The 14,511-nt window shown below is 35.7% G+C and overlaps 1 protein-coding gene across 2 annotated transcripts in view; it reads right to left on the bottom strand.

The window, feature by feature from the left end:
• Positions 1 to 1,830: 1,830 nt before the first annotated feature.
• HEY2 (hes related family bHLH transcription factor with YRPW motif 2) overlaps positions 1,831 to 14,511 on the bottom strand; it is a 133,170-nt gene continuing 120,489 nt past the window's right edge. For both annotated transcript variants that reach the window (XM_058172352.1, XM_058172361.1), the window contains 4 exons: positions 12,485 to 12,563; positions 12,285 to 12,368; positions 8,031 to 8,112; positions 1,831 to 4,028 (listed from right to left, as the gene is read on the bottom strand). In XM_058172352.1, coding sequence (XP_058028335.1) covers positions 3,352 to 4,028; positions 8,031 to 8,112; positions 12,285 to 12,368; positions 12,485 to 12,563 — 922 coding nt within the window. In that variant the 3' untranslated portion in view covers positions 1,831 to 3,351. The remainder of the gene's footprint in view (positions 4,029 to 8,030; positions 8,113 to 12,284; positions 12,369 to 12,484; positions 12,564 to 14,511) is intronic.

The raw sequence follows: 14,511 nt of genomic DNA on the forward strand, positions 1-14,511 counted from the left end.
GGATAGGAAGCGAAACATCTTCTTCTTCCTCAAAGAAATCAGTCTACTTGACTCTTCAAAAATAAAAACCATTTTTGATATTTTGTTACACAGTACAAAATACAGGCCGCTTCAGCTAATTGTGGCAGAAGATGTAGAAAAAGAATCCATAAACCATATTCTGCTCCCTTTCCAATGTTTAAAAATGCCTGGCTCTTTCTGGGAAGCATATTTGTCCTACTAGATAAGTGATTTTCTATATCTAGAGTAGAAAACTGTAACCCCTCATATGTTCCAGAACAATTCCCAACAGTTCTACCCTGCATCACCAATCATAAACTATTCTGGAATTTAAAATTCAGCAACATCTGGAGAATCAAAGCAAATTGAAAAGTTCTGCAAAGAAACACAATCCTTCCATCCTCGCCTCACCATCCTGTCAAAACTTATTCTTCTATCCTCCCACCATCCAGCCACAACGAAGCTTCTTGTATGAGAAGCGAAACATTTTCTTCTTCCTCCTCAAGTAAAGCAGTCCAGTTTCCTTTTGAAAAAGCATCTTTGAGGCAACTATGACATGGATGACTGAGAATCTCCATAAACATCTGGAGAATCAGTTTCCTCACACGCTCTTGTGAAGTTGTCTATTTTGAGAGTCAGGATGAACTCCAAGTAAAATTATAGCCAGTGAAAGTGACCGGCGATGTGCTGAGATTATAATGAGACGAGAATAAGATGTAAATGCTTTGTATATTCTATAGCAGGGGTCTCCAACCTTGGCAACTTTAAGACTTGTGGACTTCAACTCCCAGAACTCTGGGAGTTGAAGTCCACAAGTCTTAAAGTTGCCAAGGTTGGAGACCCCTGTTCTATAGTAAGACAGAAAAAGGCAAAGACAAATGATGAAACAAGATGATATCCCAGTGTAGATCATTTTCTTCTCTGATCCCTCCCAGGGTTCCTTAAACGGACTTAAAAATCAGAAATGCATCCCATTACTTCATGTGAAAACCCTTAATGTTGGAGCTAGCCTATTTTATACCTATAGGCTGCAGGAAACATTTCTGTAACTTTCTAGTTCCTTGGGAATCCTGAGCTGGGTTCTTGGAAGATTTTTTCTTTTTTGATTGGCTAATCCACCACAAGCTGCAAATGTGAACACTATTTATTATTTTCTTGCTTTGCATGGCTACTCCTTTGGACACAGATGTAGAAATTCTCAAGAGCTGCCACTCAACACATTAGGCTATGATGGATAAGTTTAAGCACAATTTCAATCATTATAAAGACAAATGGAAGCTAGACTAAAAAGCAGTTCCTCATGGGGCAGCCCTGGAGTGAAGATGAGAACATGGGACGATGTAGTAGAGGGAAAATAGATTTAATCCTCCTTAATTCAGATCAAGCTCCATGCAGCTGATATTTAACCCAAGAAGAAAACTACTATTATTAATGGCAGCTTTTTTTCAGAAGACGAAAAAAACAGTTTTGGGGTAGACTAATATAGGAACAAAAGTTGCAGCCTAACATTATGACTTTCCCATTCAAAGTTATGATCACTGTAGTTTCCACTTGCATCAACAACTTAGCAAACATGCAATGGGTAATTGTGTGCTTATCACTTATTCAGCCCCAAGTTAGTATTGATTTGGATACCAAATTGTATTTTGCATAATTTCACCACATATAAGAAACTAAATTGAATAGAACCTTAAGTGAGACTGTGTGCACTTTTAGTTGTGTAACACAATGCAACCGCTCCAGGAAGCTACCACCATCTGGACTTGCATTAACTTTTAACACATTCAATTTCTTCCCTTTCACTGGTCATATCAAGACAATATCTGGAAGTCAGTCAAAAAAAGACTTCATTTAATAAGTGATACATAAAAACTTTTGCATAGAAAAAAGGGTTACCAAAATAATGAACAATTTGCCCCTCCTCCAACTAGGAACAGTATTTTTAAAACAAATATTTTAAAAGTACATTTGTATAATGTTTAACATTCTGTTTATTGCTTTCTCCACACAGCAGAGAAATGAAGTGCATAATACATGCTGTGCTTTCATTTAACTTTCCCTCCCCCATCATTAACTCTAGCTCTTGAGTCAATGAATAAAAATACTTGTGTTATTTCATGTTGCTGTAATACTAATAACAAAGCAAAACATTTTTATAGTACTACTTGTATGGGTAGTTAAAAAAAACATAACTTACATTTTCTGGGTTGGGAACTGAACCCGTACAAAAAAAGAAAAGAAAAAAAAAGGAAACCAAATGGCAGCAACAGAAACTAACCCAAAAGTTCACGTTTGCTGCTACCAACAACTCAGCCTTTGGCAGTCTAGTTACTTCCAGATCTCCTGGAATACAATTGCCCTAATTTTTCAGGTATGGTACAGCCAAAGAGAGCCAAATTGAGCTCTAATGAAAGCCAGTTTTCAATCAGATATGATTGAACGGAAGAAAAGAAAATGGCCGAAGGGTAAAGTATTGTAGCTATTTAATCATACCTCTTTCTGTGACAAAAAAGGAGTCTAATCTAAAGGAAGCTGTTTCCCAGCTTGCAAAAATGAGCCAGACTTTATCAAAATGCATCAGTATAGAACTGGTGGTAAACTTACGCACACTTAGGTACAATTTGATACCAACGGTTTTACAGAAAGTGCCAGGAAGCTTGTAATTTCTTAAACCACGCTGAAAGTTTAGTGCTTTTATCAAGATTACACTGCAGACATTTGATAGATCTGCACAACGAAGGTAAACTAGATGAGATTAAGTATATATGATCTCAGCAACCTTGTTATTCTTAAAATCCAACTCCGCATACAGTTATTTTGGTGGGGTCCCACTGATGCTAAAGGACTGCCACCTTACTATGTGCAGAAGTATTTATTCAGAAATTGTATCCCTATTCTGGATCTTATTATCTGAATCCAAATTCTATTGTTTTCTCTCCAGCATCGTTTTCAGGCTTGCCTGGTGGTTTAGCCTTAGAGAAAAAAATGCAAAGAAACACATATAAACACATTGCCTATTCAGAACAGGGCAGGCACTTAAGCATTTAGGACAGCATTTGTTTTTCAGGAAGATTTTGTGAGCTATAATCCACCACTTCCCTGGCAAATAAAAATGCATAGCAAGAACACTAATGATGACACAGGATATCGTTTGAAGACCACTGTCATCCAGTATGAGGTCTGATTCAAACAAAGTAGAAAAAAAACTCCATTCTGATGATTCTTACGGCAGAGTTGCTCACTTTCTCTTCTGTGTCTTGAACATTCGTCCAGCTCCTTGAGCTGTTCATCACCTAAGCTTTGTGCAAGAGCTTTCTGTTCTAACTGCAGAAGGCCTTGGGAAGGAAAAATCTAGAAAGCTCCAACTTCAGTACCCCAAGGTCGGTAGGGTTTAGTGTTTCCATTACTGCTGGGTTGCTGAGAGTTAGCGGTTGCTGAAACAGATAATGGGGGGCTAATAGCTGTAGCAGCTGCCACTGCTGCTGCTGCCGCACTCGGGGGAAGCATTGGGAATGCTCCAGCGAAAGACAGAGGGAAACTCTGAGCTGCTGCCGCTGCCGCAGCATGCACAGTGGCAGAAAGCGAGAGGAGAGAGGTAGAAAGTGGTGGGACGCAAGGAGCGATGCTGCCCGCTGAGGGCATTCGGAGGGTAGAATCGGCATGGGCAAAAGTGGCGGTGAGAAGAGCCGAGCCGTGGGAAGGCACCTCTGAAGCTGTGGAGAGTCTGCAAGGGGAGACGTCAGAGGGATGTAATCCATTCTGCTGCAATAAAGCCGTAGGGAGATGATGGAAAGCAGCCGCCCAATGATGAGGGTGCAGAGGATGGTGATGATGTGCCATGGACGAAGTCATGGCAGCGGCTTCCCTCTGAGAAGCACATGAGCTGAGATGGGAGACTAGTCGGACTCGTAGAGGGTCTGCCGTGTCCAGACCTTCCACAGAACTCAGGTATCTTGCAACTTCGGTTAAACATTCTCGAAACCCAATGCTAATGAAATCCATGGCCAGAGCATGAGCATCAAAATAACCTGGAACACAGAAGAAAAATACACTTAACTATCAGATGCTTCCTTTGGTATTTCTTGTAAAGCACAGCCTGGAATACATATTTTAGTTCTGAAATATGTTAGTGAAGATGGACTGTAAATTAACTTGGTAAAGTTGTCATCTCAGGGATAACCATTTAAAAAAACTTTTAAAATCTAGAACTGAACTTCTATTATGATACTTTTCACCCTGTGACTGATAAAAGCCCATGCCTGCATGAAATACTTACAAATACTATTGGTGGTTAAATTAATAACACGGTTGTTAAGTGAATCTGGTTTCCTCATTGACTTTGCTTGTCAGAAGGTTGGAAAAGGTGATCACGTGATCCAGGGACACTGCAACCATCATAAATGTCAGCTGCCAAGCATTCAAATTTTGATTACATGACCATGGGGTCATAAGTCACTTTTTTCAGTGCCGTTGTAACTTTGAACGGTCACTAAATGAACTGGTGTAACTCAAGAACTACCTGTATTGAAAAGTTTGGCTGTAAAATCCTGCTCCTTATATTCACAGAGCTATTGAAAAGATATATGTAGGTATATGCATATGTATGTATATATGTATGCATGTATGCATGCATTTAGTCATGTTTATGTAGTGTATATTGGAGGTGGTTACTTTTGAGAGCTGTATGCTATGAAATTTCATCTTAATGTATGACGATCAGTATATATTCAAAGTGACAATAAAAGTTATTCTAAGTTTAAGTCTAAGATAAAATGAGGGGAGATCCCCACTGCCTTGGATACTCAGACAAAAGGTGGAACTTCCCAAATTGCTAGACAGTGAAATGGGCAGAGTATAAATCTAATCAATCAATAAAACAAATAAATCAATAAATAAAATAAGCGTAAGCGCAATAAATACAAAGCCTCCACCCTTATTCAGCTGTAGTTCAGAAACAGTATACAGTAGTACTCAAGTCACTGGGCTATTTATAAGGCATTGAATTGTACTGGTTAAGGTGCTGGACCAAGACTAAGATGATATAGATTCAGCTAGCTCTGGAAATCTGCTGGATGAATTACAGGATGGTCATGTAATCAAAATTCAGACACTGGTTCATATTTATGACAGCTGCAGTATCCCGGCAGTGGGATGTAATGTCACAGAGTCATGTGATCACCCTTAAACAACAGTCACTAACTTTAGCAACTGCAGTGGTTCACAAGAAAGGTTGTAAAATTGGGCAAAATTCACTTAACAAAGGTCTCGCTTAAGTACAGAAATTTTGGACTCAATTATGATCATAACTGAAGAACCACCTGTAATAATATTAGTAACAAAAACATCATAATAATGGAAGGGGCAATACCTAGAGACAGCAGAACAGAAGAGAAAGAACTGGAGATCACAAAATATGAAGACCTGCAAACAGTAGTAGAATGACTATGGCAAAAGAAAGCAAAGGTGGTGCCAAGAGTGTGATTCCAATACAACTGGAGCAGCACTTGAACCACCATCAGCACTGATGACATCACCATTAGTCAACTACAAAAGGCAGCTTCACTTGGAACAGCTAACATCCTTCAACAATATCTTTAACACTGTCAAACATCTGCCTATCCCAGGTCCTTGGGAAGGACTAAATAGGTGGATAAAAATCCCAAATCCAATTTAAACCGCTGTCTGATTGTGTTACCCACCGTAATTAATAATAACAGCAGCAGCAACAATTACAGAGCAAATGTCACCACCACTAGAGGTGATAGACTATTTACTGGTAAGGACCTTTCCTCTGTAGTGATTGCATCTTCATATACTCTAGGCCTCAATAGCCAGGTCTGATAATTTTAGGAGTCCTACTTCTTCCTTTAGTGAACATTTCTCTAGAAAACACCAGTGTTTTTTATGTATGTTCTACTCACTTTAGCTGGACTTGCATTAAATATTTACACTGAATCTAAAGCAAATTATATTACTATTAAATAATACAATTTTTGCAATCATTATTGGTGCTATCTAAAAGGCATTCACACGTTATATAAAAACTTCAATTGCTTAACTGAATGTCACATAACGTATTATTTCTTTGCTTATGCAATTGTGAGGAAAATACTGTTGTAAAACCAGTGATTGGTGACCATTTTTGTAGCTTTAGAATTTGATACCAGCATGTTGAGGCAGTCACCTCTTAACTTCATTTTCTATTTTCGTGTTTATCTTTTACTTGTTTAAAAATATTCTCATTTTTTTAAAAAATAAAGCAAAGCAGTATTTTTATTAAAGCAATAAAAATGAGAGATAGATCTAAAACTAGTTTCCTCCCAAAAAGTAATTCTGAAGAATGTGATTACACATTCTTGCTATTAAAAGAATAGGACTTAAACAATTCTCAATGGCTTCTTTTAATCAAAATATAAACTCCTGAAAATGAATTGAATTGTCTTACTTTGTCAAACTTTACTTTTTTTGTATACTAATTGCTATATTCGAAATAACTAACATAGCTCTAGTTACTTTTTATGTAAAGCAGCAATCAATGTACTATAATGGATTAGGACTAAGCTATGTACTAAGTTTACTTAATTCAAGAGGATACATGGCGTAGAGGATCATAGATCCCTCCCTGCAGAATCATAGCCTTAAATTCTCTCCCCAGAAATACTAAAGAAAAATAAATTAAAAAAACTAATTTCTTACGTACGTATTTATAAAGCACCTTTGTTTCTTGTTTTCAAATCCTCCTGTTTTTATATCCTATACATGCAGCTTGCTCAGATGTTAGACCAATGGAATTTCAAATACATATACCACGTGCTATCCTTTTCCAATATGGGAAAAACAGCCCAATATGATCATAAATTTGCAAATGGAAACTAGTAATACAACTCTTGGCAACTACTTGTTAGGAAGGATGGAAATCATATGAACGAGCTGATGAATAGCCATATTTTTTAGAAAATAATTCCTGATAAAATGATTGCTGCTTAGACTGATGAAAATCATAAATCCCCTTCTTCACAGACAAGCTACACAAGAAAATATAATTAGCTTGAAAATACCCAGTTTTAGAAATACAGTAAACATTGCATAGAGATGATGCATTCTTTGCACTGCCTTTATGCAAATTGTCAAAAATAATTGCTGAAGCATATCCCCTTTATATGTATTAGTTTTGCCCCCACTTTTCGTACGATTTGATTAACCCTTATGAAAAACAAGACAGAATTATGGGATAGAGAGATATAATTGCAGCAATCAAAGCTAAAATCTGCTGCTAAATAATGAGGACTCTGATCAAGCCTCGATCCACAAATCATCATCAACATCTTACTATGTGGAGTGTTCAAAGCACCCCGCATATTTAATTTTTTGAGTGTTTAAAACATTACAAAACTGTTCTCTAAATCCACATAAAGCCACATTCTGTATGCACTACATTCTCAATTCCACAAGAGAAACGTGTCAGCCAACAAAAAAGCCAGCACTTACGGTGGATCTTTCCCCCCTTTTTCCCAGTAATATTGAGTTTCCTCTTTAGCTACCAGAAGATGCAAACTTAGATGTTGTTCTGGTTATGAACGGTGCAGTCTAATTTTTCATGGAAAACATTCTTTCTAGAACAAAGGGCAATGCATAAACAATACGGAAAGTTTCCTCTGGATCCACTTCCCGTGGTATAGCAACTGCATAATGAATTTTAAATTTGGTTTTGTTTCATGCCTCACAATAGTGGCCGCAGCCCTCTTTGTTTATGTTTGGGGTATTTGTTTTGTCTCTCTTGTGCCGATTGCTGTGCTCTTTGGAAACCCCAAACAGATCTCTGACTGGACTGCCTCTGAATGGAGTCTTTACTCTCCCACAGTGTTATGAAAGCCAACACAAGCTCAGGGTCAAGTGCTCCTTTTGTCCCAGTAGTTCTTTCCCACGAGTTCAACTCTGCCTTGAGCACCAATTTCCACTCCTTTAATCTAGAACTGCCAGGGGTGTTTGCAAAGGTTTACCCTACTCACAGTAGAAAATCAGTTCCTTACCTTTCCCGCCTGTCGCCTGGAGCATCTTCAAATGATCCACTGTCATTTGCAGGATTTCTGCTTTTTCTAATTTGGCAGATCCCTTTGAGATAAGAGGCACAAACAATAAAGGCTTAAAAGTACTGTGTGCTTTGATTTGGTATCCTCCCTTTTGAGCTCCATCTTATGGTTTCAATTTTCCCAACCATTAGAGCATTCTCGGTTTAATTCTTCTACTGAGCATCTGTAGTCCAGACTTTACTATTACACACAAGCACTATATATCACACTGCATAACGTGACATATATAATGCATGTGCTTCTATGGAGCGTGGAAAAGCATAGACAATGATAATATAGAGAGTAGAGCTATAGAGCTCAATATCAGACTCGGCACAGTCAGCATATAACCCTAATGAAAACGTTTGCAAAATCCACAATGGATTCTTTATATGACCAAATGAAACAAATGAAAACTGCCATAAACAATGGCAATCCTTCCAGGTGCAGGAAAACTTCATACCAAATAGGGCCCAACTATCAGCTATGGTGAACTTCAGCTCCATGTAAAGCAAAACCAAAGCTAGTTTTATTGATTTATTTCCATTTTTAAAAAGGCATATGCAAATACTGGAACACTATTCATATGAATCTATAGTATGGTGAAACGCCATGTTTTAGTTCTAGCCTAATCTTGTTTTCCTTTTGGGCAGAGAATCACTTCAAAGTTCTGGTTAACCTGTTTCCATATTAGCCAACAGTCCCTGGGAGAAAGAGTGATGGCGGATTAACAGTTGTCATGATCAGAGATATGTGTGGAAGGCGCCCAGCATTTTGTTTTTATTTGCAATAGACACAAAAAAGGGGATGGTCTCTTACTGCATGGTTGTGGCTACCATTCATTTTTACACCCTCCCCCAGCTGCAGATGAATGTAGGCATGAGGATGGGTTTAGCAATCCATTGGCTTTTAATCTACAATTAATTATGTGTACATATATATTCAGGTTTAACGAAATTGATCTCTTAGAAATAATATTTGGCCTTTTCCCTACTGCTAATATGAAGTCCTATCCATCTGTCCAGAGTAAAGTACACTAGTGTGAAAATTGATATCCCCATTCCCAAACAAATTCCTCACATGGATAACAAATCACAAGACTGGTTTTATATACCATGGGTTCCCCTTAGAGTTGGAATAAAGGATGAAACACACCTGAAGCACTGGGACACGATTAAGCTTATCTCATTCATAGGATGAAATGATGGGACATCTTGGGAACACAAGCAAAGAAAGATAGTGTCTTGGCATATTTTTCCTGAGGTCATGTGCAAGTTGGGAAAAGTCTTTAAGACAATCATTTTCTCCTTGCTTAAATATACCAATAACTGAACAACTTCCTAATCTAACATGTTTTGGATATTAATAATAATTTAGTACCATTAGTTCTAAATAACTCTGGTTCTAAATAACTCATTCTTGTTAGTGATGATGCCATTTAAAGTTCCTTCTTTCTTTAACTAATCAGTATCTTTTGTTCTCTCATTTTATTGCATAATTTCATGAAGTTTGAGTTAAACTAGTAACTTTCTCTTCTAAATGTAAATCATGCAAGCTTGCAAATGAATATTTAAGTAATACCCCCAGTACAGAGTAGACATGCAACATTTCTTTGGATGAGATTACATCAACTTTCCATAGCAATACGATTAAAATAATTAATAACAGCCATTTTAGATCAAGATAAAGCAGCTATGATGATCTGGCTTCGGGTCATTTAAAAATTGATTTCAAAAGGGCTTTAATTACATTAAATGTTACTGTTATAAAGTGAGCGCACGCGCACACACATGTGCTGGTATTTAAATTGTTTTCTAAAATTTAGTTTACTCTATATTCCTCAAATTACGTTTTGTCCGCTTCTCAATATTATTCTTTTTCATATAGTGCAGAATTATAATTACTTGTTCCTGAGTAGTTTCCAAGGTCTCTAAAAGCCTTGCTTTACGATGTTCGTGATTTTCTAAAAGTAAATATGTACTGAAATTAATAACTGTTGGCTTTTGTCCTGGTTTCTTTGTCTGGCCAAAAACACCTCCAAAACAGAGCCCTTTGCAAATTGCTCAAGATAAAGCGTGACCACCAGGAAAGAAGTTTTACTTATTTATTGTTAATTTTTTTTACATTACAGTATAATTAGTTTATTACCTCATATCTACATTATGTGTACAATCTGTTCTCTAACCATAAAATAAACTATCACTTGAGTCAAAGAACAGAAAGAGAAAGTGATCTGAGGCCTAAGCCACAATATTTATTGTATTTTTAATGGTACAGCTTTCTTAATGGGACACTTCCCTTACAAAGTGAGGTGGTAAATGCCAAAAGTAACTGAACTAAAATGGGATCAACTGGAATAATAATGGGGAGGTCCCACCATGGTTGTGATTTTTTCAGAAGTACATCAAAAATAGATATAAACACTGATATAAAAGAAAATGTAACTGCCCTAGAAAAATGAATATAAAGGACGCTCATTAGAAACAAAAAATGTTAAAAGCTATTTGCTAAAGAAAATTAGGAGGCAAAAGTTGTGGTGAAATTGAGTGGAGTATATTGTATACATAGCTGAACTGAAAATCCTAAAAGCAGGATGTAAGATCTTACTGATATTAAGTTACTTACAATGTAAAATTCAGGTTTACCCACTAAGTGAAATAATCTATAGTAAGGTCCTAAACTGAAATGCAAATATTTCTAATGGTAATTTATATTTTCCTAGTTACCCTTGCATCTTTAAAGGGTAAGGCATATATTTCTTAAAATATCTGTTCCTAACCTACTACCTTCTAAATATCTCAGAATACAAGTCTATAATCTCTACCTAGCATAGGAGATAAAATACCTGCACAATAAGTAAGGGATGCCTTAAAATATTTTTTTTGTAGTTAGAGGATCCTTTTGGATCAATGTGGATCACATGTTGATTGCATGCAGGTTGATCGCTAGGTATGATATAGCATTTCTTTTTTGTGGGCAAAGGCAGAAAATCTATCATTAAACATGTATTCCAAAACTTTCACCGACATTTATGTTGTAAATTACCTAGTGATAGAATCCTAAAGAGTTGAAGCTGTTGATTTATTGAATCTTCTATTTTCTGAGGTTTCAGACATAACCAGAATTGGACGATGTACCCAAAACCTCCTAACTTATTACTCAAAATTACCATACTTAAGAAATCATTCTTTTCTTTACTTCACAAACTTATCAAGAGTTTTATTTTATTTTCTAACATGTAGTATAAATTGTTCCTGGTGTCCAAGCTGATTCAGGATCCACCCATAGATCTGGGGTGGATATCTGTTCACCTCTTCAACTTGTAGAGTTTTTGGCTAATTATCAATTATTTGGAAAAATTGAGGATGGCAGAGGGTTGAATAAAATTTGTCCTTCAAATCTGAAGTTATTTCATTCCTGATAATTATGACTTCAGAAGAATCTTTATTCTGAACAATTGTAATTTTTAAATTGGGTACTTATTATATTTTTGAAGAAAAGTATACAGTACTCAGAAATTAAAGGCTGAAATTAGTTGCATCAGTTGTTGTAAAATGTCCTGAACTAATTGTTTTTAAGGTTGTTGTTTTTTTAAGGTAAGGATAAAACTATGCAAAACAAAGTTAAACATTTTATTTCCCGTCCTACCATGTATCTTTCAAATCAGTATGTTCACATAATAGAGAAAAATATTTGCTTTGATTGTTGGGACAATTCTGAAAGTAGAGTATTAGTCCTTTTTCATGTGAACCTTTTGGGAAAATTTCCATTTAAAATATTGATTTTGAGTCATTTCAAATATAGCATGAGTAACACACATTACATGAGAATTTTTTTTCTATACCTTTTTAAAAATCCAGCCAATTATAATGACTCTTAAAATAGTAACTGGCCTAGAAAAACTAATGGGAAAAATACAACGCTACTGTAGAATTTATCCAGAAGAGAACTTGTCATATGTTTAAAACTTTACCAGATAAAACAATAGGAAGAGCTAAAAAATCAGAAACAGCATAGGCATTCTTGCTCATAAGAGTAGCGAATAATAGAATGAAAATATTTTACAGCTTTGCAGTTTTGCTTTTCATATGTTTGCCACAACAGGGCATTTTATTGAAATGCCTGCTCTGTCAGATCGGGCACATTCAGTCTTTCATGAGCTCTATGAAAGACACAACAAAATGACATACAGATTCATTTATTTATTATGCTTACTTGTTTTTCAAAAGCAGTTGGTACAAGTCGCCTCAGTTCAGATAAACTGTTATTAATACGATCACGGCGCCTTTTCTCTATAATCTATTCCAATAAAAACAAAAAGCATATGAGCATGTAAGCATTAAAACTATAGGAAGAGCAAATATTTACACAACTGCAAATGTTATATTACAAATACACTAGAGGGAATTCCTTACCCCTCTTCTTTTTTTCCTGGCCATAATCTGAGATGTTGTGATAGGAGAATTTGACCGGATCACAGAACTGGCATTAGGCCTAAGAAACAGTTGAAAAGACATGTCAGGTGTTGGATCCCATTGGTGCATTATTTTTCTTACAAAGAGTTAATCTCTCTCCCCATCCTCCAAATAAATCTTTTAAACCAAGCTGAAAACAATATAAATACAAGTTTAAACAATTCCCCTTCACCATTTCTTTTAAATTAGCAAGCCACAAAGTGTGTGTTTAAAAAAATTGTTTCAGGCAGTGATTAGGAGAGATCATTAAATAATAATTAAACTGACAATCATATACTTAAAAGAACCCCACTATTAAAATTCTGAACATGAGAGTACTCCAAGCTGCTGCTGACAATGCATTTTGTATTAGGACACAATTACTTGAATCCAAAATCCATGTGCCTCCTTTCATCTCCGAATGGCACATATATGGCAGAAATAATAAAAATGTTTATTTACAAAATATGAGAAATTGTGGCCTCAGAAAGATATAGAGTTCTGTTTTACTGAGCATTTTAACTACAGCAAAATATATAACCAAAGCAAGGCATATATTTTTTGACATAAATTACATCCAGGTATAAAAGGTTAGGAACAGAACTTCACATAGGAATCTGAACATTTCAATAAAATCTATGGAATTTATTTTTCAATTTACACACATTCAGGCATAAATTCTGCATTATAATTAATATATGAAATTAGTTTATAAATGTAAAGATGCAATAAACGCACACAACAAATATATAATATGAACAAAGTGTACACTTTTTGTAATTCATCTATTTAGAGAATATTATAGACTCTTATGCTTGTTTTATGACACCCTAGCAAACACCCTATTATTTCTCTTATCCGTTTAGCACAGCTTCTTTTTTGGCTTTATTCAAACAGTTATACTGACTTGAATTAAATTTCCCCTTAGGACAAAGATCCTTAATCTATTTACATTTACCTTCTGACTTTTAAGACTCTAAACTGGGTTTAAGACTTTCATAAAGTAACTTAATTAAAATTAATTGTTCAGTTAATCTGCACTAGCTAATTTGCTGTGTGTCAAGCCTGTGATCAGGTGTGAGTTACTAACCTATGTAGCACATATAATTATACTAGCTAACATGAATTGTCTGATGCCCTGAAGCAAGGAATAAAGATTAATTTCAAATGCATCATGAAAGGTAATTTGGATTCACTACATTATATTAGACAATGATCTACAAGTGGAAAACACTATTATCTCAGCAAACTTAGAAAAAAATACTACTTACCAGCTGAAGAAAATAAAACTGATTTCATAGCCAACTACATGTAATTTCACTATGATACGTTCTCATAGGTTCTTTATTAATTACAATATATTTAAAAAGGCCTACAGGCACAAAGTACAATACTTTTTAAATTGTACTATTTTCAAAGAAAATAAAGGAAACATGACCCCTTTTTTTTTTCTGGGAACTTTTGATACTTTAAAGTCTATAGCTAAATAACCAACTAAAATTCCAAGGTTGACTGACAGCACTCTTATAAGCACATCTTACTGTGCCTTAATAAGTGCCTTTCTTCAATCACTGGATCACAGACATCTGAATTTAAGGACTGTTAGACAAGCAGGAGAGCATCATGCAGTGATAGAAGAGTTGAAGTGTCCCTTATTGTAAGTAAAATATAATCAGACTGAGATTCTAACTCATCTAATAACCAAATCACTTCATTTTCTCTTGAATTTCTTACCACCCATCCTTTCCAGAAGATAAACCTAGAATGCTTTCAGGCATACAACACCAACTACTGTCAGTCAAAGGACCCTGTGGAGAAAACCACTGAATCCTTTATAGATAATACTACACAACAGAAAAGATGGAAAGGGCAGCTGACAACAAAGAGTCTTAAAAACAGAATATAAAAATCTGGACTGCCTGAAGCATTATACAAATCAGCTTTATAAGCACCTTCTGTCAATGTGGCTTCTAATACATCCTCTCACT

This window comes from Ahaetulla prasina, chromosome 1 (assembly GCF_028640845.1).
Source record: "Ahaetulla prasina isolate Xishuangbanna chromosome 1, ASM2864084v1, whole genome shotgun sequence".
In the NCBI taxonomy this organism is placed as follows: domain Eukaryota; kingdom Metazoa; phylum Chordata; class Lepidosauria; order Squamata; family Colubridae; genus Ahaetulla; species Ahaetulla prasina.